Genomic DNA, 22793 nt, shown 5'->3' with positions numbered 1-22793 from the left:
CCACCCTCAACATATTCGTGTGCCCCAGGGCTTTGTCCTGGGTTCTATCCTCTTCTCTATCTCTACTCTCTCCCTGGGTTACCTCAGCCAGTTCTATGGCTTTTAACACTGTCCATAAGTCAACAGCTCCCAAATTTATTTCTCTAGGCTTGTCCTCTCTCCAAAACTCTAGACCCACATATCTAATTGCTTGGCTGTTCTGCATGGGTGTCCAATGAACATCTAAAACTGAGTATGACCAAAACAGAACTCTTGATAAAACAGAACTCCCCATCTTGGCAAATGGTACTTATTTTTAATTCCCTTCTTTGCCTCTCTATCCACATCCAATTGAACGGCAAGTCTTGTCAGCTACACCTCCAAAATATAATCTAAATTCATCTACTTTTCACTATCTCCACAATTACTACTGCAGTCCATGTCACCAGCAGCTCTCACATTGATTATTTTAAGAGTTTCCTAACTGACTTCCCTGCTTCTACTCTTTCCTGGTCTAGCCTTTACACAGCAGCCAGTGGTTTCTAAAAAGATAAATCAGATCATGGTCACTCCCCTGCTTAAAATCTCCAACACTTACCTGTGTACCGTGAAACAACTTCACTCTTCCTATCTTTGCTTACAGGTCCTGTGTAAAGTGGCCCCAGGTCTCCTCCCTGACTCCATCTCATGCAACCCTACCCCCTTGCCCCTGTGCTCCAGCCACAGATCTTTGTTCACTATCCCTAATACTCTGAGTCTGCTCTCACCTTGTTAAGGCCATTCTCTGTTTGGAATGCTCTTTTCCCTGATCTTCCTATGGGCAGCTCCTTCTTGTACCTCACATCTTAGCTTAACTGTCACCTTCTCAGAGGTCTACCTATCTTGACTGCCCAACCCAAGCTAAGTAGTCTACTACATGATAGACGCTCCTAATATATCATCCTTTTAAAATTTTCTTCATTGTATCTCCCATTCTCTGATAGTCTTCTTGTTTTCTTAATTATTTGTTCATTATCTTTTTTCTCTACCTTTAATGTATCATGAAATTAGGGACCTTGCCTTGCCTGGTACACAGTAAGAGCCCAAAGGCACGCACGCATGCTCTGTGACAACACTGAAGACAGATTTCCTCCTGCCCTCCTCCTGTGCAGGACCCCCTTGGCTCACCAAAGACATGGGGCACTTCTCCAGCTCCTCCTCATTTTTGATCTGAACATCTGCGATGGAGACGTACTTGTGCTAGGAAAAATAAGACATCAACAAGGGGCTGAGGGCCTCAATCACATGTGTACCAGCCTCTTGATTAACTTCCCCAATAACAAGGAAATGTCCTGTTTATGGGTCTGTCACCCTAAACAGACCATGAACTCTTTGAAGGCAGGAGACTTATTCCCTTTTGCATCATTAACACTTAGCAAAGTGTTTCATGTACAGTGTTTCTTTTTATTCCATGTTTCCATATTTGTTGAAAAGCAGCAAAAACCTAAGCATTTACCTTCAATCAAAGTGTAAGGGGAAGCCAAAATCAGGCCTTTGCCTCTGGACCACTGCCCTGAGAGTTTTGCTGCATGTGTGTGTGCTATGTGTGCATAGAGTGATGATGACAGGGTTGGGGAGGGTTTAAGATCTGTGTGAGAAGCCTGGCCTGGTGGCATAGTGGTAAAGTTTGCACGCTCTGCTTCAGTGGCCTGGAGTTTGTGGATTTGTATCCTGGGTGTGGACCCACACAACACTCATCCAGCCATGCTGTGCTGGCATCCCACATACAAAATAGAGGAAGATTGGCATAGATGTTAGCTCGGGGACAATCTTCTTCAGGCAAAAAGAGGAGCACTGGCAACAGATGTTAGCTCAAGGCCAATCTTCCTAAAAAAAAAAAAGATCTGGGCAAGAGATGACTACTTTTATTCTTTGTGCTCACACACACTTTGGATACAGAGCAGACTGCTATTCAGTCTCGGGTCTTTGGAAGTTAGTGGCCCTATAGGGAGAGAGAAGTGAAAGGAAGTGAGGAGTGGGAAGAGAGAGGGAGGAGTGGCAGGAGAGAAAAGCAATGAGAGGAAAAAAGGAGAACTTTTTCATCTATCTGAATGTAGGAAACTGGGTAAGTAGGGAGAGATCTCATTTTTTCTTCTTTGGCCAAAATGCCTGCAGGGGAGATATAGAACAATAATTCAGAATGTGTCTGGTAAAAGAGGCCTAGCCAATACCCAGGATCCTAGTAATCTAAATTGCCTTGAGGGTTCCCTATCCCTGAAGACTGAGAGCCCACCCTGGTCACCTGCTTTAGGGTCTTCACACTCTCATGGATCGGCCTGGGTAATCCAACCAAGGTATCTGTGTCCCTGTGAAATGCAAGACACACCAGATCATAAGTGTCAAAAGTATAGAGAACAAATGATATCCCCTAGAGTTACATGGACCATGCCACTTTCAACATGTGGTATCCCAGATCTTTTTATGCAAGCTTCTGGGTCCTCCATTACTGCTTCAGGACACAAAAAGAACAATGGTACAGAGAAGTATTCCTGAAAATTAGAATTTTTGTATAGTCTTTTGGGGACTCACTTTGTCTGGGAGTGGTAGGTTCCTACTTAAAAGGGCATGTAGCCCAATGACACTTTTGACAGTAAAACACCAGTAACAATGCCATCTCAGCTTTTATAGAGGCCAGAGGGAAGGATTCATGAGGCTGGGGAAATAGGAGAAGATTGGATCTGTTCTGACTATGTTGCTTCTTCACAGAATTCTACCCCATTAAAGCAGGATGGGCCCCCAGAGACTATCAAATCCAAAACTCTCATGAGAAAATTGAACCCCAAGAGGGAAATGACTTATTGCTCAAGGTCGTACACCTGGCTAAGAACATAAGAGTTCTTCTAGGAAACTGGAAGGAAAAAATTCCATGGCAAGAACCCAAAGTAGTCACTGGGAGTTGCGCATGGCCGAATGGCTCTAGGTTGCATCATGACTACCATGCAATATCTCTCCTTCCAAGCCACCCACTACTCTGGCCTCCTAAGAACCCCTTTATAGCCAATTCTGACCATTCAGTCACTTACTGTCCCAGAGTGAATCCAATGAACTTGTTCCTGCTCATCTCTAAGAAGTGTTCAATGTCCTTCTGTCTGAGAGGATGGCGGAGAGACAAATCCCAGAAAAGGAAAGAAAAGCAAACCTTGAGAGACAAAATCTTTCTGGGCTCCTACCCCTCCAACTGGAGGATTAGAAGCATTGGGCGAAGACAGCAGCCAACAGACGGAACTTCAAACCCAGGTATTCTGACTTCAAGCCCAGCTTGTTGGGACTTGAATACATCAACACTCCACCCTGGGCCTTCAGCAATTATACCTCCAAAGCTCAGCGTCCCCAGTATTATCAAACCTACCTGACCTTTGGGGCCCAGGGCAGGCCCTTGGGAAAGGCCACTCGCTCAGCAGAGAGGAGTGTCTGTGAGGGTGGAGGTGGCACCAAAGGGTCCTGCTCTAGCAGGTCTAACTCTCCATCCAAAGTTCGTTCTCCATCGCCAGTAGACTCCTCTTCCTCCTCTGTGGCTGGTTCCTCAGTCTTAAAGAGATCTCTTTCATTGTAGATGTCCAGGCTGTCCTGCTTAGTGAGGAGTTGCTGTGGGGAGGTGGGGGGGTGCAGAGAGGTGTACAGAGATCTCACCCTGAACATCCCTGTTTGAAGCCACCCTCTACCCACAGGCTGCAAGACTTAAGAAACATACAACAACCATGCAGCTCCTGTGAGACTATCTCATTCCCCACTACAATCCTAGTATCCCCACCAGGCCGAATTCCAGGACAAGTAGCTCTCAGGCAAAGACGCCAATGATCAGGGAACAGAGCGTAGATAATCCCAAAGTCAGTTACTGAACTTTGAGAAAACACTGATGCCTTTTTTTTGCCAGCACTTTCCTTCCTAATTATGCTCTGCTTAGGTGAACATTCAATTAGTTTGCCTTCTGTGAGCATAAACCAGCTGGCTGACTGAGGAAGAGGAAGACAGAAGCTTGCTGCTAGGCAGAAGGAAGCAAGTTTAGAATTTTAAATCTTGTCACAGAAAGAAAAAAAGATTGGACAGAAATAGGCCAAAAAGTTAACCATGACTGCCTCTGGTTGTTAAGCTTGTGGGTGATTTTTTTTTTCCCTTCTTCATATTTTTATATTTGTTCCAAATTTTCTACAATGAGTAAGCATTACTTTATAAAACAAAAATAAAGGTTAAAAAAATCACATTGCAGATTATGTAGACTAGATTACTAAGTGTGACTATTTGGTCCTGTCACCTGTAGTTGGTGAACTCAGGCAGATCAGGCAAGTAAGTTTGTAGGAGTATGGTCAGCTCAGTGTAACTTGTCATTCTGACCTTTTCAGGGATGCAGACTATACCCAGAACCCTAAACAGTTACCTTGTAAATGTAAGCCTCTGGTTCCAGGGCTAAACAAAAGTGTGACTGGCTCAGAGTAAACCTTCTTGCTGCCAAGAAAATGATAAGTGCCTCACTGTGGGCACATGGATTTGTTGGGAGCCCTGTTCAGGTGCCCTGGGTCCCTATCCCCAGGATTATACCCTAAATGTTGTTCAGGATGCTAGGGAACTCTAGGCACTGAGGTCTAAGCCAATGACCCTGTAGCAAGATATAGATCTATGATGTGATATCACAATGTTACATCACGATAGCCCTGTCAGGGGCTGTTAGGGCTCGGGGACAGAGGCCAAAGAGTAGACTCTAAGGTTTCAGTTTGGTCACAGGGCCAACCAGGGGAAGGATGAGCTGGGTCATTTTACTGCCCTTTCCTACCACATCCAGAGTAGCTTAGAATCTTGATTTCTGGCCAGTGTCACAGCACCACTGTCTGCTTTAGTCCATACCCTTCGAGAACCGCGGCGGCCTCGCAGCTTAGAGGGTGGTGGTGCCAGCTGAGACTCCCCCAGGTCAAGAGTGTAAGAAGGTGGAGAGGCAGCACGCATGCTCTTTACAACCTGGATACTGTCCTCAGCCAGTGGAGGTAGGCCCAATTCTGCCCGCTTCTGTACTTTCAGAGCCTGAAGATGCTCAAATCCACCGAGTGTAAACTAAGGGTAAACAAGAAAAGGGAAAAAAAGAAAGAGGAAAGGAGGGAAGTCCGAGAGAGTAAGGTCAGGGAAACATGGATAGAGAGGAAGAGCCCTAACTTCCAGCCCCCTCGGACCCCATTCTTAATTAGGAAGTAATAAAACAGGAAGGGGCAAATGTGTTTACTATCCTCAGTCTGAGGGGTTCAGGAGTCTGGATAAAGCATTATTTACTGATTCAGGGCTGGAAACATCACCAGAAATTAGGAAAGGGACTCTTGGGAGCCTCCACTGAAAAAACAGGAAACCATGTCCCCTATTTAAGGAGCACATCCACATGCTACAAACCCCCAGAGTCACTCAATTTCCTCTGCAGTCAAGAGGTAGTTCCTCCTATGAGGTCTGCCCTGGAGGGCAGCCAGTCCTGTGGGGTGGGAGCCAGAGATGAAGGTTCAGATTGAACGATCAGTAACAACTGCAACCACAGACTCACAAGGACTTTGTTTTCTTAAAGCAAGTCTATTTATCTGGATGGAGGGCAGGCACTGAACCCCACATCTTACAGGTAGAGAAGCTGAGGCACAGAGAGTTGTCCAAGGTTCCTCAGTGTCAGCAGAGGCCAGACTCTCAGCCATTGCTCTTTCTATGAAATGTCAGCTCTATCAGGGTAAGGTGCAATGACACCCCGACTCATAGAGTGGCATCTCCTGCCAGTTCAACAGAAACAGGTAACCCGTGCTGATACAGAACACCTGATTTCTCTAGGGCAGCCTTGTTGCCCCTCCATTGGCTAATAGCTGCCCTATTCTTTTGCCTAGCTCAAGCCTCCTGAAATTAGAAGAAACTGAGGTGGCAGAGGGCACTTCTGATCTGATGAGATAAGAGCGGGGAGAATCAGCCACTCACCATGACCACCTTCCAGAGCAGAAGCAAAACCTTTTTTATGGGGAAGTGGGGAGCCAGGCCACTGCAGAACTTGGTAACCATGGAGAAAAGAAGAAGGGCAAAAGGCTCCTCATTATGCATGGAAAAGCCTGGGGGGGTGTGGAGAAAGGCAAGTGAGAAAGTAAGGATGAGGTGGCTGAAACCCCGCCCCTGTAACCCTGATTCCAGACACAGTGAGAAAGGCACTCACCTCCCCTGAAGAATTTGAGTACTTAGTTCTTAGAAGGAGGCTTAGAGAGCCCCCAGAGGCAAGCCCCTCAAGGGTAGGAAGGGAGGCCACGTAGGTAAAATGACTTAGCTCCCAAAGCTTGGGGCTGGATGACAAGCCACAAATAATAAAATTGCTTTCTGGCTGAAGGACTCAACACATTTTGTGGATCACAATTCACTTCCCCACATAAATGAATATATTTTTAAAATCACATAGGCCTTCGTATCTTATCCCTGTCTGATGACAACACCAACTTATATTTTCAAGGTGATTCAACTCATTTTTTCATGTGGAATTTGTGATGGAATGAGAGAGGGATGGCTATCCTCATTTATAACCAAGGAAACCAAGGCATAGAGAAGACGTATGACTGGTCCTAGCTCATAGACACAGGGCAATCAAGCCAGGCCCTCATGCCTGCCACGCAGAATCTCTATCCTAAAAGAAAAGATATTAATTCTAAAAAAAGAAAGGCTGTCTGTCTCTCCTAGGTAGATGCTATACTTCCCCTCCACCATCAGTATCCCATTCCTACCCTTCCTCAAGTGCCACTTCTTACTCAATTCAGTGCGGAAGGTATCCCGGGCTGTCCTCCACCCGCAGGAGTCTGTCTCTCGCTCCAGGCGAATATTTTCCACCATGAGATACATGACACTCAGCAGCACCCTGGGGTTATAGAAGGATCACAAGAGATTCCCAAGGCAGCTCCCTGCCTGTAGTCAGAGACCTCAGGGATGGTCTCTGTGGGAGCCCAACCCAGCGGAATTAGCAACTTCTAGTGGTCTGGGTGCATCTTGGGATTTGGGCAAAGGGTGACCCACTGCTAACCATCCCCTCTTCCAATCCCTTGGCCAGCCTCACTCACCGGAGCTCTGTGCTATCAGCAATGGAGATGGCTGGTTTCCGAAGAGCACTGCTACAGGCCTGGCTGTTGCTGCCACAGGGAGGAGGGAGAGAAGGGGAACCCATAAGCCTGCTTTACTCGCTGTGTTTCCACTTATCATACACATAAACATGAGTATCTGCCATTCTCTGGCTAGGTAGCTATAGAGAAAGTGGTCTAAGGTAAAGGAGCCCATAGAATTCCTGTCACCTCAGCAAACTCTTATCTGTGATGAAGACAGGCAAGTGCAGAGTGATATAAACTCTGTGATATAAACTCCTCTTGTAATCCCCACTGTGCCTAACACTGTGCTAGACACAAAAGAGATGCCAAGTGACACATGATGAGTAATAAACAGAATTCAACCTATTGAAAACTCCTGGGTGAAAGGCACGAGACAAAATGAGGGGTCACTATAGTGGTAGCAGCAGATAAGGCCACTTCTAGAGCTATAACCCATGATGGAAAGAATCGGGCACAGCGACAGGAATTGGTCCTGTCCCTCTTGGGTCATGTTTTCAGGTAGAACAGTTGCCTTCATAGATTCCAGAGTTAGACTGAGCTGAGGTGTTTGGATAAAAAAGGAAACCACGCAGGATAGGCCCCTGAAGCCCAGGATTGAAGCTGTAAGTGGACAGAAGCTGCAGGTGAGAACAACCTCAGGGAAGAGGACAGAATATCAGAGAGAATGGCTGAATGGAGGGGAAGTGTCAGTGAGCTTTGGACTGAGGTGTGAATAGACACAGCTCCCACAGAGATCTCTAGTGAGGGAACCAGCAAAGGACACGAGGCACCCTTCAAGGAAGGGGGTTGTCTAGACCAGCCCTCCCCTAAGGCTTCTCACTCGATTTCCATGTGAAGTAGCTCCAGGAAGGCCGAGAAGGTCCCCATCTGATACAGCAGGAAGCAGTTGTACCTGGACCAGTGTAGCACATCGACCTCTGAATCACATTCCCCAAAAGTGCCTAAAGGACCAGACAGTGCCATAGGGGTTGAGGGGGAGGGGAGTATCCCAGTTTCTTCCACCCTGTCCCATGATCTTAAAACTATCTTCCAACGCCCTGCCCAACAACTATGCAGACAAAGGTAGGGCAAGGGCCTCCCAGAGCTTCCTAGAATGAGGCGAGGGAGAAGAGAGGCAGTCTCCAGGGTTAAGTCCAATGTGCTCATCACTGGCTTGTCTTAAGTTTGAGTTCCCTGAGAAGCAGATCTAGGAGATAAAAGATGCAAGTGCAAGTAGTTTATTTGGGAATTGATCCCAGGAACCATCAGTAAAGAAGTAAGAAAATGAGACAGGGAAGAAAAGGCAGCCAAGAGTTCAACCCCAGGTTGTGGGAAGCTCTGGGAAACAGTATTAAACACAACTCAGAATCATGCCACCCAATAAGGTTGAGGTAGTTGGACTACTCATCCACTAACTCCTGTCATTGTTGATGAGTGCTGCTGGATCAGGGGAGCACATTAATTCCCTAGCACTTCCTGGCTGCCCTATGTGGGCTGCAGAGAAAGCCCTCAGACAAAAGATGAAGGTATAGGTAGTTGGAAGTTGGTCAGTGTGCCAGCCCAAGAGATATGGTTGGTTGGGCACTGCCTTGTTTGCTATAGTCTTACCTTTGCCTAATGTCCCCTCTCTTCCCTCTCCATTTATGATTTCCTTTTACAGCTTTTTTTTTTTTTTTAAAGATTTTTTAGTTTTTTTTCCTTTTTCTCCCCAAAGCCCCCCGGTACATAGTTGTATATTCCTTGCTGTGGGTCCTTCTAGGTGTGGCATGTGGGATGCTGCCTCAGCGTGGTTTGATGAGCAGCGCCATGTCCGTGCCCAGGATTCAAACCAACGAAACACTGGGCTGCCTGCAGCGGAGCGCGCGAACTTAACTACTCAGCCACGGGGCCAGCCCCTCTTTTACAGTTTTTTAGCTCCCAACTGGTTGGTTCTACCAACAGTCCTCTTAGTTATGATCTCAGGGCTTATTTTTACTATTCTAGCTAGGAATTTCATTTCTCTTTCCAACACTTGGCTAATAGGTCTCGTCTGGGAAGCTTTCCTCAATTAATCTCATTGAGTTCTGAGCATCTCCAAATTACTCACAGCATCCACTCCTGCTGTTCTGTTGGCTTGAACCTTCTAAATACCAATGAGAAACAATGCAGAGGGTCCATGTATGAACCTGTGGCACCCCCCTACTTCCCCTCAGTGTCAGGGCCAGGCCACAGCTGATGGAAGAAGCCTTCATGCTCAGCTGGTGGTACATCGTCAGCTCTGGCGCACTGACCCTCTTGCCAGTCTCCACATATGATTACAGCCCAGGTTAAGAAAAAAAGAACCCTATAAGAAATCCTTGCATACCTGGTAAGACAAAGACCGATTTCAAGTGATCCAAAACAGTACCCTCCAGCATCTCCTCATCTTCCTCATAAGTACGAGGTTACTCCTAGCACACAACAAGATCTGTCCTTGAGAGGCAGGGACCTTGCTTTCCCAGCATGGCTTGCCTCACCCTAGTCTTGATAACACCATTTCTCTGCCCAGTTTCCACTCCTCTCAAATTGGCAAAGGTGGTCACTTACCTTGGGCCAGGTAGAGAACAGCCCGGGCCACCTTCAGTCGCCGCTCCCTACTGACCACCTCCAGCCGGTCCAGGAGTCCCATCACATAGGCCTTCTGGGCATCTTCTTCCAACTCCAGCCATTCCTTGCCCTGCACTGGGGACAGAAGGCCATACAGATCTAGTGTCAGCTGCTGCCTCCCCTTCCTGGAAAAGCATATCCTCCTCTCATCTCAGCCCCCAACAAATTCTTCTCTTGAAAAGCTTTCCTTATTTAGCTGAGAAAGAATAAGGGACAGAAAAAGTAAAGGACCCAAAATATTTTGGCCCAAACCCACTCTGCAGCCTCATCTTCCTCTACATCTCCTCCATCCTCCATACACAGACTGTACTGTCCAATCTCTCTGCCTTTTCTCAAGGAGTTCCCCGTCCCCCTACATATCCAATTCCTACTCATCATTACAGGTCCAATACAAAGTTACCTCTTTCCATTAATGCTCTGGCCAGAAGCTCTGTCTCCACAAGATACTTTTTACTTCTCTTATTACACTTACCATTTTCCTCTTGGCCTCAACTAGGTCTGTGATGTACACATCTCCCCTCTGCTACTAGACTATAATATCTTTGAAGATATTGCAAATTCACCTTCACCCCTGCTTCCTGCATCTCTGGTGGAAAGCAGGTACTTACCACACACTCGTTGAGCTGAAAATTGAATTGCCACTGACCAAGTAAGGAAACGGAGGTCTGAGAGGATCACAGTGTTGGCCTATGAAATTATTATTAGATGCTATTGGGAGTGAGGCAGAGTTGAAGGCAGGGGTTGAACATTAAGGTCAAGGACAAGGTTAGGCACAGGGTTCTACCAGGCAGCAGAACACCTGCCCAGCCCCACCTCCCCACCCCGCTGTTCTCTTGGCCCTTTATAGCAGGGAAAGGGACCCAGCTCAGGCTTCTCTTGCTTGAGATATAGGAAACTCCATAGCTTCTCCACTTGAGATATAGGAAACTCTGTGTCCCATATGCAAGAAAGGATTAAGAAGTTATACGGTTATGGAGAGGATGAAGAAGGATCATACTTTGTTTTAGGCTCTTTCCAGGTCAGGCTGGGGTATCATGGAGGGAAACAGTAGGTGTTTATGAATAAGGATCTGGGATCACCTTGGGTCTTGAAATCTTCTTCAAAGCACCTCCTGTTAGTGGTGAATTCCAGGTTTTCAGTGTAGCTATACAATTCTGTTGCAGAAAAGATAGGACAGAGTCATAAACATTGAGCAGACCCTTACAGAAGGGGGCTGGGATGGAGAGGGTGGCATGAAAGAGCTAAAGCTTCCAACACGTTCCTACGTCCAAGCCAATCCAGAGCCAGCTTCCTCCCTTTCAGAGCAGTTAAAAATAGCCGCTTGTGTCCCTGGGTGATTAAACCATCAAACCTGTCCTCTGCCTGCCAGCTGGCTGCTACAGCAGAGAAGGCAGCCTTCAACATTTGGTGAGGGCCAGGAGGAGGGTTGGAGCAGAGAGGGTTTAATGTTATTACTCTTGTTTCTTAGGGTTGCAACCCCTTCTGCTTGTCAACCCATACTGAGACTATCCTGTCTCTAGGGAATAAGAGGGCAGCACAACTCCTGAAATTCAGAGGCAAGATTCTTGTGCTATTCAAGGAGTCAGGGTGAGGGCTGGAGTATGTGTTAGACGGCTCTTTGGGGTTGGAGCCAGTTCATTCTTTCCCTGCTGAGTTTCCTCAAAGGGTATAGAAGTTTCGGTTCCTGCCCATGGCCACTGAGGCAGAGGCAGCATCAAACCATGTAGAAGCAGCCATGTTGCCAAAGGGCTGCCTGTGGCCCAGGAAATTCTAACTTTGCTGACAGTAGCCTCTCAACACAAAACGCAGAGAGCTTATGAGAAATAAAAATACCCTTTTACACACATACACATGCATACACACACACTCCAGAACACTATCCCAGTACCCTCACCTTACAGAGAATGAAGAATTGAAGTCAACAGGTGATAGAACAGATTTTCTCAAAACTCTGTTTCCTACCTAAGACCCTTGCTAGAAATTTAACTAGGTCACAAATAATTCACAAAGCAAAAGAAAGTCACTTATGTTCCAGCCAACTGTCTAATGGTTGAGAAACACCTCATCTGGGAGCCAGGGCTTTTGAGTCCTGAGTTTCAGAATCCTGGAATGACCAGAAGCAAATCTTATCTCTGCATCTTAAATTTTTCATTCATTAGTGGTTGGTGTGGATATATATTTTTTAAGAGTAGAGTACAAATCCAGTAAGAAAAGGGAGCAAGGCTCTTAGGTATTGAACTTTGTTTGTTTTAAATTTTAGATCATGAATTTTCATATACAGATAAATAAAGAATACATATAAGACACCTGTGTATCTTCTACTCAGATGAAACAAATGTTAACACTTCTTATATTTGCTTCAGACATCTAAAGTCCCCTCTTCCTCCCTGGTCTATCTTATTTCCCTCTGTAGAGGTAATCACTATAATGAAATTGGTGTGTATGCTTCACATGCCTATTTTTACTTTTTTCTACACATGTATGTGCCTGTAAACAACACATGATATTCTGTTTTCAAATTTTTTATCCAAGCAGTATCACATTGCATGAATTATTTTTCTTAGGAAGCTTTTTATGTCTTTCAATAGTTTTTTACATGAAAAACAGTGTCATTAACATATCCATAAGAAAAAAATCCATTCACCTAACTGATACTGTTTGCAATCAAGTATGCAACTAGACTTGCCAGAAACAACTTTATTTATTTATATATTTATTTATTTGGTGAGGAAGGTTGGCCCTGAGCTAGCATCCTTTGCCAATCCTCCTCTTTTTGCTTGAGGAAGATATCCCTAAGCTAAAATCTATGCCAATCTTCCTCTATTTTTATATGTGGGTCACCGCCACAGCATGATTGACAAGTGGTATAGGTCCACGCCTGGCATCTGAACCCATGAACCTGGGCCCCTGAAGCAGAGTGTGCTGAACTTAACTACTAGGCCACAGGGCCAGCCCCTAGAAACAACTTTTAGACTTGTGTGTTTAAGCCATTTTTTGGATACATGTATATATTATTTTGTCACTTCTTTTCTCCCCATCAACATGTTTTTAATATTTATTGATACTGAAGCATATTGATATAAATCAATTATCTTAATGGCTCCACAGTACCCAACTATACATAGCCTATTATAGTGATACACTACAGTTTATCCATTCTCTTACTAAGTTGTTTTCAATTTTTCATGATGGCCACAATAAACATCTTTGTACATGTTTTCTTGTGCTCAAGTGTTTCTTTAAAGTGTACACCTAGAATCGCTGGGTCATAATAAGTGTGCATCTTCAACTTTGCTACATATGACCAAACTGCTTTCCAATTTTATACTCTGCTTCCTCATGCCAAGCAGTGTATAAAAGTACTCATTTCTCTGCACCTTCATCAACCCGTCTTTTAAGTTTTGCAATCTGATGAATGAGAAATAATACTTCATTATTTTAATTTGCTTTTCCCCACTTACTAATGTAGTTGAACATCTTTCATATATTATTGACCAGAAGGTTTTCTATTCTATGAATTCCTATTTGTATTCTTTGATCACTTCTCTTTTGGATTGTTCATCTTTTCTCTCTCTTTCTATATATGTATTCATATTCTGGATTCTAATCCTTTGTGGGTTATTAAACTCAGCTCTCTATTTCTGTCACTCATCACAAAAATTATTCCCTGTGCTTATTCACAAGAATTTCTTCAAAAATGTTTGTCTCTTTTCTCTGAAAAAGCCTATCTCAAAGTATCAATTCCATGTGACGGGATATTTAACTTTCACACCATCTCCACCCAAAGTTTGTTTATTAATAACTGGTATTCATAGCACATGTAACATGGAGGCCCTTAATGTGAGATCACGTTTAGACTAAACTAAAAATCCAGACAGAGAGAAGCAGCCCAGCACTGAAAGAAGAATGGGATCACTTAACTCCAGCTCAGAAACATCCAAGCAGAGTTCCACTATGATGGATATAGGTGATATGTCCAGCCTTGCTCAGCTGGCTAGTTGTCTATAAGTTTTCTCCAGACATTGTTGAGATTTTAATAAGGGGCAGGTTTTTAGGGGGAGGGGGCAAGACGGAGGTAGAAGAAAAAAGGAGAGAGAGGTGGAATGGGATTGAGAGGGAGAGGGTGGCAGAAAGAAGGTGGCATGCAAAAATATGGGTAAATAACGAAAAGAGAAAGAGAGGAGAAATGGGGAGAAGGTTAACAGAAAACAGATTTGAGAGTGCACCAAAAGAGAATAAAGAAGGGTAAGCAGAAAAGAGTGACAGAAAGACAGAATGGAGAAGACCACAGCTGAGGGATGGTTCACAGAAAGAAATGTCAAAGCAAACAAAGAGATATTTACCACTGGAGAGTGGAGAAAAGAAGGAATGTGGAGAACAGACAAGCTGCCTTCCCTCTCCTCCTGGCCATCCTTCCACTCTCCAAAGATGCATCTACCTCATTCATACCTGATAACTCTGCTGCATGCCCATCTGAATCTCCATACTCAAATTCCAGAGTGGGACAGTCCACAGAGCCCTGTAATGGAGAAATCTTTGTGGTAACTTGGGAAAAAGGTTGACAAAAAAAAAATTATACTGTCATTTCATCTCTTCCTCTCTTGGAGGCCAAGGTTAGACTAGGCAGGCAGCTAGGAGAGTCCCATCTGGGCCTTTCATCCAAGAAGTACCCTCCTCCAAGCCAAAATTTGAGGCTCAGGGCAGGGCAGGACTGAATATTCCTATATAGAATCAGAAACTCTGGGTAAAGGGCCAGGATGGTGAACAGACATAAAAGCTACAATCTATGCCCATATCTGATCTATATAAACACAGACCAGAAAAGCATCTAGTTAATCTCTAGTAAAATGAGATGGACAAAAATAAAAGAGGTGAACTGGATTCTAACTTCAGCTCTGTCATTAACCCACTGTATGATTTTGGGAAAATCTCATTCTGTGGATCCTAGTTCCTCATCTATAAAAAGAGGTCCTTCAGCTATGATGTTTCACAACTTTAGGACTGTCAAATAAGGTATCATTTCTACTCTAAGTTGTATTAAAGTCTAGATTTCCTATGATATTGTATGTATAAATTCATAATCCCATTAAATAATATTTTTAGTATAACCCCACTCCCTAACCTCTTCAAGCATTTTAGGGTATTTTCTACCAGTATATATTAATATATATTTATTTTTAAAAATTTGAATCTCAGCTCTGTCACATATTATGTGATCTTGAGCAAGTTATTTAACCTTTCTGTGCCTTGGTATGGTATAAAAAACATATTTGGTCTTTGCCTCCACCCCATACCTCTTCTTCCTAGCACAGAGCTTCTAAAACCTTTGGAATTTCCTAAGTGACAGGGGTCTGTTATTCATAATAAGTCCCTCTCAACTATACTTGAGTTTATGCTAATGGGGTGACAGTGTGAGCCTTTAGAGTTTCAAAGTGGAGGCTGGCCCCACACTCAAGGAAGGGAGGCGGTTGGAGATTGAGTTCAATAATGTGGCCAATGGTGTAATCAACCATGCCTAGGTAATGAAACTTCATATAAAAACTCTGAAAAATGAGGTTTGGGCACACCAACGTGCTCGGAGAGTGATAAACCAGAGAGGGTATGGAAGCTCTGTACCACCCCACCCCCACAGCTTGTCCTATGCCTCTCTTCATCTGGTTGTTCCTGAGTTGTATCCTTTATAATAAAATTATAACCATAAGTATAGCACTTTTCTAAGTTCTGTGAGTTGTTCTAAGCGAATTATCGAACCTGAGGTGGGGATCATGGTAACCCCCAAATTTGAAGTGGCCAGGCAGAAGTGCAAGTAGCTTGAGGACCCCACTTGTGGCTGGTGTTGAAGAGGGGGCAGTCTTGTGGGACTGAGTCCTTAACTTGTGGGGTTTGTGCTAACTACAGGTAGTGTCAGAACCAAAATGAATTGGTGTTAACGAACTGTTGACATGCTCAGTTATCTAACCTGTAAAATAAGGATAATTCATACAGTCATTGTAAGGACTAAATGAGTTAATATAAGAAAAGCACCTAGCACACCACCCAGCATTTGGTAGCACTATGTAGGTGGTTACTCAGAATTTTACTTACAATTTTTTTTTTTTGAGGAAGATTAGCCCTCACCTAACATCAGCCACCAATCCTCCTCTTTTTACTGAGGAAGACTGGCCCTGAGCTAACATCTGTGTCCCCCTCCTTCTACTTTATCTGTGGGATGCCTGCCACAGCATGGCTTGCCAAGCGGTGCCATGTCCGCATCAGGGATCCAAACCTGCGAACCCTGGGCTGCCGAAGCAGACCATGCACACTTAACCACTGTGCCACCAGGCCAGGCCCTCAACTTACAATTTTAATATTAGATTATAAAGGCATTTTCTTATATTATTACGATATCACTTTAAACAACTAAGTGGACAAATTTCTATTGGTTTACTTAACCAGTTCTCTACTGTTGAACATTTACGTTGTTTTTAATTTTTCTTTACTGTATGCATGAAGCTGTAATACACTTAAAAAGTTTTTAATATTTAGGATCATTTCTAAGGATAGATTCTTATTAACAGAATTAATGCATCAAATCTTATTAATATTTACATAGTTCCTTGTATATGACAAGTTGTTTTCCAAAACCACTTTATCAATTTATACTACCAAGGCAAATCATGTTTAAATCCACTATAGCAAAGATTTTCAAACTTCTGGATTACAGAGACTGGTAAGAAAAAAGAAAAGGTGGAGGGTGGGGAATGACATAAGGTTATTAGTGTTTTACTCTGATAAGTAGATTTAAAAAACCTTTTTTAAAAAAATATATTTCAGGGCTGACCCAGCGGCACAGCAGTTAAGTTTGCATGTTCCACTTCAGCCGCCTGGGGTTCGCCTGTTCAGATCCCGGGTGTGGACATGGCACCACGTGGCAAGCCATGCTGTGGTGGGCATCCCACAGATAAAGTAGAGGAAGATGGGCACGGATGTTAGCTCAGGGCCAGTCTTCCTCAGCAAAAAGAGGAGGATTGGCAGCAGATGTTAGCTCAGGGCTAATCTTGCTCAAAAAAAAAGAAAAAAGGAAATTAAAAAAGTCATTAAAAGCAGTGTTTTTCAAACTTTTTTGACTGTAAATCAAAGTATATCTAAAGTTTACATCCTGTCCCAACACACACACACACACAAACTGGAAAAAAAGTTTAACAAAATAATATTCACCATTATTATATACGATGCACTGATATTTTCTATACTATTTCTTAAAAAAAGAGTTGATCTCAACTCACAGGTTACCCTCTACAGTTTGAAAAACACTGTTTTAAATCGCATACATCCTTTAAATTTAATGTATTGAACTACATTTTATGAAAAACTCACTTCAATGCCCAGAATTTTCCTCATTTTGCTACAAACCAATTAAAATTTTGTCAAGGACTTTGGGAACCAATTAAACCAGGGGATCTGGCTGAAAGAGGCTGGAGGTGAATCCTTTCATTAGGGTAAGAATCTTTTTATTAAGCAAACAATTATTCTCTCATTTCCTTTTTAGGCTGGAAAGTTACTACGCTAAACCATTGGGAGAGGGTAGTTCAACAGAACCCCTATAAACACAGTGATGTACGAGGAGGCTCTCTTGACTTGTGCCAACAGTAATTCTCTTCCAGTAATTCTTTAGAAGCCGTAGAGAGGAAAGAAAATCATCTCCCCTGAGGACTGTCATCCACAGGAAAGCAAAAGGGAGGGAGGGAAGGAAAAGCAGGTAGTCATCTGAGTCTGGCACCTGGGTGCTATGGTGGTAGGGGAGGTGCTGACAGGTAAAAGCAGCTCTCCTGCTGCAGGAAGGTGGAGGGAAGCTAATCTCTCCAGCCAGCCTTTAGGCAGGTGATGGGCCCAGATGGAGAGGATCGCTGCAGTTGTTCATTTATTTCCAAGCAGGAAATGCAGCTGCAGACAATCAGGAGGTAAACTGCAGTGCTGGTGGAAAGCTCTGAGCCTCCGGATACTGAACTCACTGTCAAAAGTAAAGTACAATCAGAGCTTTTTCCTGAAGGAAGACTTGATAGGTAGGGAAAAGGCCTCCTACTTCTGGAGTTTTAATTCCCCTACAGAACATATCATTCTGAAATTATTTTATTTACTCGCATATACGCTGTCTCTCCACCCTAACTAGAATGTTACCTCCACAAGGTAAAGACCTTGTCTTGTTCACTGCTATACCCCTAGCACCTAAAACAGTGCCGGGCATAGAGAAAGGACCCAATAATTGTTATATTAACGAAGCAGTCATTCCCCTGGCCCCCAAAAACAACATTTGAGCAAGAACAACGTCCCTATGGGGGAAGAAGGCATAGGGTGCCCTAAAAGGCCAGATTCACACTGAGGCAGGGAGGGACGTGAGGCGGTGAATAGAACCCTCAGCTAGCATGACAGGAGTGCTGAGCTCTGCCTCTGAAAGGTGGTGCGACTTTGGGCCAGTCTTTTCACCTCCTCCACTTCTCCTCTTTTAAAAAACGGGATGGATTCCTACTCGTTTGTATCAAAATGGCAAGCATACACGAGATCCCTTTGGAAACTGTGAAATAGTATTCAAACGGTAAACTGTGCACTGGGAGCCTAAGACCTGCCTTCTAGTACCAGCTCTGCCCCTTGATGATGATGATGATACAGAACTAACAGCCACCGGGTATTGACCAATTACACGCACTGTGCCTGCACTGAATTAAACATTTTACACTGACCTTGTCCCAACCTTCTGAGGCAGGTAGTGTTAACCTCATTTTACAGACGAAAAAACTGGAGCTCAGAGAGGTTTGGCAATTTGCCAAAAGTCACAGAGCGCAAATGGTAGGTAGGCCTATGACTCAAAACCCGGTCTGAGAGACCTCAAAGCTTTGTGCTCCCGGCCACCATGCCAGCGGCATGATATCGGGTGAGCTACCTCCGTCTCTTACTTCTGTCAAAGAAAGGGCTAAAACCAGATGATCTCCACAGACCCTTCCAGACCGGACATTTTGTGGTCTGTTCTGATCGCGCTCAGAGCCACATCTACTTTTGGCTGGTTGGTGGAAACGGGCTGGATGCGGGGGTGGGGGAGTGATAATTCACCCCCTTCACCTTCCTTGTTAGGACTTCTTTTCAAAAGAAGAGGCGGCGACCCGAACCTTCACACTCCCGCCCGCGGGGCTGCATCCTGGCACAGCCGCATCCACTCCCGCCTGCACCGCCCCAGCCCGAACCCCGTCTATGAACCCGCACAGGTAGGGGTCCTGATGGCCGCGGAAGGCGCTCCCGAAACGACCGGCCGACTCACCGGCGCGCCGGCCGGGCAGGAGTCACGCGGCACGTCCGGATGCCCCGCGGGCCGCGGGGGGCGCGGGCGGGCGCTGCCCCCACGCCGGGCCTCGTCCCCGCGGCCGGGCTCCGGCCTCCTACCTCTCAGGCCGGTGCCTCAACCTCCCCGCGCCTGTTTCCTCCTCTGAAAATCGGAGACGCGAGTCCCCACTAGAACGGGCTGCAGCGATTAAGAGGCAAACATCTGAAAAGTATCTGGGACGCTCGATCTCGCGCTCCCTTCGCGCCCCTAGAGCGGAGGCCAAAGGGCTAGACAGCCCCCGCCCGCGGCAGGAGATGGGCGGAGACGCGGCACCGGCTGCAGAGCCCAGGTCCAGGCTGCGGCGGACCCCGCAGGGGCCGGCTCCGGGGGGCGGCCCGGGAAGCGCCGGGGGCTCCGGGCGGGGGACGCGGCCGAATCACCTCAGCCGCCGCTTCCCGCCCGCGGGCGTCTCCCGGCACCCCCCAAAGCTCTCCGGGCTCCTCACCTCCGACTCGCGCCGCTGACTTCTGAACGCTTCCCGGCCCTTAGGCGCCGCCTGCTTCCCTTTGCCGTTGCCGTTGCCATTGGCGGGCGGGCTCCCGGCCCCGGGCGCCGCGGGGTCCTCCATGCAGCCCGGCTCAGCGGTTGCCCTCAGCCGCTCCGCGCTCTCTGTCCCGGGCGACCCAGCCGCGGCGCGCCGGGAGCCGGGCCCCGCCCCCTCCACAGCTATTGGCTGCGACCGCTGCCCGCAGCCCCGCCCCACGGCGCGATTGGCGGTTCGACCGCTCCGAGCGGGACTAGGAGGAGGTGGGGCTCATTCAAGGGATTTTTTTTTCTTTCTTTCTTTCCTTTTTTTTTCCCCTAAGTACTGCGGCGTTGCTGGTAGCAGTATCCTCTTGGGTTGGCTATCCGCTCCACCTCCCGAATTCTGGGCTTTGAGCTCAGGCGGGTTATCGATTTGCTTCTCACTCGGTGTGCCTCAGCCCTCACCCCCTCCTAAACAGCGACCTTTTCGGGGACCTCTCTCTCGGCCTCCTGCTCCACTGCAGTCTCCGTTTCCCCTTTACCACAGACCTCCATCCCCACTCCTGCAGCGAAGGGATGGCACCACCGGGGGGCCAGGCACACCGCAGGAAACGAGGGACTCGCTGTCTCTGAAAGCTGTGATTTCTGAAGAGAATTCATCCCTCGCGGAATGAGGGCTTGGCTGGGAGACTGGGGGTTGAGAGGTGGGGTGGGGCGTTTTTATTTCTCTGAGACTGCTGGTGCCCTTCAGGGCTGCTCCTAGTCATCTGCCTTTCTCTGCTGGAGGGGGGCACCTTCCTCATGGTGGGAGCTAGAGAGTAAATGTTGAATGGAGGGCAAGTCCCCAACCCACCTGCTCCACAGTCCCTTCCTTCATTCCTCTAAAGATCCTTCCTAAGGGCTCAGCGTTACCTGGGGCAAACGAGCCTGTGTGGTCTGCCCGCTCCGGAATTTATCTCAAAAACAGTGTACAGTAAATATTTAGGCAGTCTGGGTTGGTAATAGAAGCCCCAAACAAGCAGCCTGAGGGGAGTGAGGGACCAAATGGGTAGGAGCGGGGGAATAATGTTGAACTGCTACTTTGTTCCGGGCATTGCACTAGACACTTTCCAGATATCCTACCATACCTCTCTCTGACAGGTTGTTTTCACTAATCCAATATTACTGCAGAGGAAACCAGGACGCACAGAGAGATTCATTACTCCTTCCAGTTCCAGAGGTATCACCTATTTTTCTCAGTGTCTGCATATGCAGTTCTCTCTGGAGAGAACTTTGTTCTTCTCTTGGCTAACCTCTGTTCTTCCTTAAAGATTATATTTAGTCATCACGTCCTCCTCCAGAAAGCCTTCCTTTTGATCCTCCTTAACCTACTCCCACAACCACAACCTAACCCACAACCACAACCCAACCCATAACCACAAGGTGTGTTGGCATCATGTCAAGTCTGCCTGGATCCAAAATTCTTATATTTTCTACTATATCCCCAAAGTTGGAGGCCCAAAGGAATTACTACCCCTTTCTAAATCTTAGGAACACCTCTGTCCCTTTCTTAACCATCTCTCTCCCTCACACTTTCCTCTGCTAGTCTGTAGGTGACAGATCAAGACGGAGTTGAGAGAGAGAGAGGGAGAGGGCACTCCTTGAAGCTTTCTGAGTTCCTTTCTCTCCCTGATTCCCAACATCTCCTTATTGTACCCACCCACCATTTTCCCTTTTCTCTCCCATTCCCATTCCCACCACCCAACCTGGAAATATGCTCCTTGAAAGCAGGGCCAAGTTTTGTTCATTTTTGTACACCCTTATGTATATATATTTAAAACAGAGTTTCTGTACTATTGACTGAAAAATAATTTGTTGTAGGGGGTTGTCTTGCGTGTTGTAGGATGTTTAGTAGAATTCATGGCCTCTCCTCACCAGATGCCAGTAGTACTCTCGCCCTAGTTGTGACAACCAAAAATGTCTCCAGATATTGCAAAATGTCCCCTGGGGGGGCAAAATCTTCTGGAGTTGAGAGCCACTATTTTAAGAGAATTGAATTGATATGAATTTCCAAGAAAGTTCCTGGCTCAAGGCCTAAACTATTTGATTTTGGAACTTTTTTCAGGGTATAATTTGTTAAACTCTTAAAGATTCATACTCTACTTTAAAATTCACAACCCACGCCTAGCTCATCACTGCTTCAGTGTGGTAAACCTGCCACAGCACAGCCTATTGGGGTTTCTTAATAAAAGAATTAATTATTCTACCTCCCCTCTTCCCAATACCTCTCCTCCTAAGCAGGCAGAGCCCTAGAATTGACTGGCCCAGAAATTCATATTTTCTTTTGTAAGCCTAGGCAATCATCAGGCTCCCCAACAGTGGTGGCAGACAGGAGTGGCCAGTTTTGTTCCTTTTCCAGCCTATCCCTAGGGCAAAGAGAGCAGAGCGATCTTCAACTGGGAGTAGGCTTGAGGACAGCTCTCAAGTCCTCTCTGGCCTCGATGTAAAGCCAATTGCTGAGCCTAGAGCTCCATCTGGCTTCACTTTCAGAGAAGCAGTTTGAAAAATTGGTGTTATGGAGATTGCAAAGAATCAACATGAGGAGAGATCTCAATCCCAGCAGAATGGGAGACAGTAGAGATCAGACATCTATCTGCTCAGTATAGGCTTCAACTTTCAGAGCTTGTCATAAGGAAGAAGATACTTGGAAACAACTCCTGGAAGATGTAACAATAAACCACAGATTAACTGAAAACTTTCAAACTACAGGCCCTGGAGTTGGCACACAATTTCTTTGAGCTTATTTGTAAACAAGAAGTGACAGTCATCAATACTATTGACTACAGAGGCACCCATAAATATACCTGGGAGCTAATTAGTCAGGGCTGGTCTACAAGTTTTTCCATTTTGCAGAGATGGCTCCAGTGCTGAGCCTACACTACCTACACCACCACTTTCCCTTGTCCCAAAACTCAGGTATTCTGAAGCTGCTGGTAGAGGACTGGAGGTATAAATAGGTATAGTTACAAGGACCGAACATCCCTTTTCCCCCATAAGTACTCTACTTAAACCACAGTCAGATAGATGATTAAGTAGATAGTAACTGGTATGGAGACAGCTTAACAATAAGATGCAGGAAGCCTTAAAATACCTAGTTTTCAAGGATATTGGGCAGCCAGAATAATGTAGTAGAAACAGGGTAGAATACCCCTCTCTCTGCACCCAGGGCACATGTGTGTGTAATGAGGCCATGGAGGCTGTAGGGCCCTACACTGAGACAAGGAATTGTC

The 22793-nt window shown here is 45.8% G+C and overlaps 1 protein-coding gene across 2 annotated transcripts in view; it reads right to left on the bottom strand.

Annotated features, from left to right (window-relative positions):
* The window catches only part of STRIP2 (striatin interacting protein 2), a 43660-nt gene extending 23969 nt beyond the window's left edge, over positions 1 to 19691 (bottom strand). The window contains exons 1-14 of one of the 2 annotated variants that reach the window (XM_070513279.1): positions 19505 to 19691; positions 14157 to 14226; positions 10787 to 10861; positions 10316 to 10394; positions 9648 to 9782; positions 7924 to 8044; positions 7062 to 7130; positions 6756 to 6862; positions 5947 to 6074; positions 4858 to 5061; positions 3368 to 3603; positions 3042 to 3107; positions 2261 to 2324; positions 1147 to 1218 (exon numbers count right to left, since the gene is read on the bottom strand). In XM_070513279.1, coding sequence (XP_070369380.1) covers positions 1147 to 1218; positions 2261 to 2324; positions 3042 to 3107; positions 3368 to 3603; positions 4858 to 5061; positions 5947 to 6074; positions 6756 to 6862; positions 7062 to 7130; positions 7924 to 8044; positions 9648 to 9782; positions 10316 to 10394; positions 10787 to 10861; positions 14157 to 14226; positions 19505 to 19584 — 1506 coding nt within the window. In that variant the 5' untranslated portion in view covers positions 19585 to 19691. The remainder of the gene's footprint in view (positions 1 to 1146; positions 1219 to 2260; positions 2325 to 3041; positions 3108 to 3367; positions 3604 to 4857; positions 5062 to 5946; positions 6075 to 6755; positions 6863 to 7061; positions 7131 to 7923; positions 8045 to 9647; positions 9783 to 10315; positions 10395 to 10786; positions 10862 to 14156; positions 14227 to 19504) is intronic. The other variant, XM_014854350.3, reaches the window with a different exon arrangement.
* Positions 19692 to 22793: the final 3102 nt, after the last annotated feature.

This window comes from Equus asinus, chromosome 1, assembly GCF_041296235.1.
Source record: "Equus asinus isolate D_3611 breed Donkey chromosome 1, EquAss-T2T_v2, whole genome shotgun sequence".
Lineage (NCBI taxonomy): Eukaryota > Metazoa > Chordata > Mammalia > Perissodactyla > Equidae > Equus > Equus asinus.
Note: the sequence above shows the minus strand (reverse complement) of the source record. Positions and strands in the feature narration are given on the sequence as shown.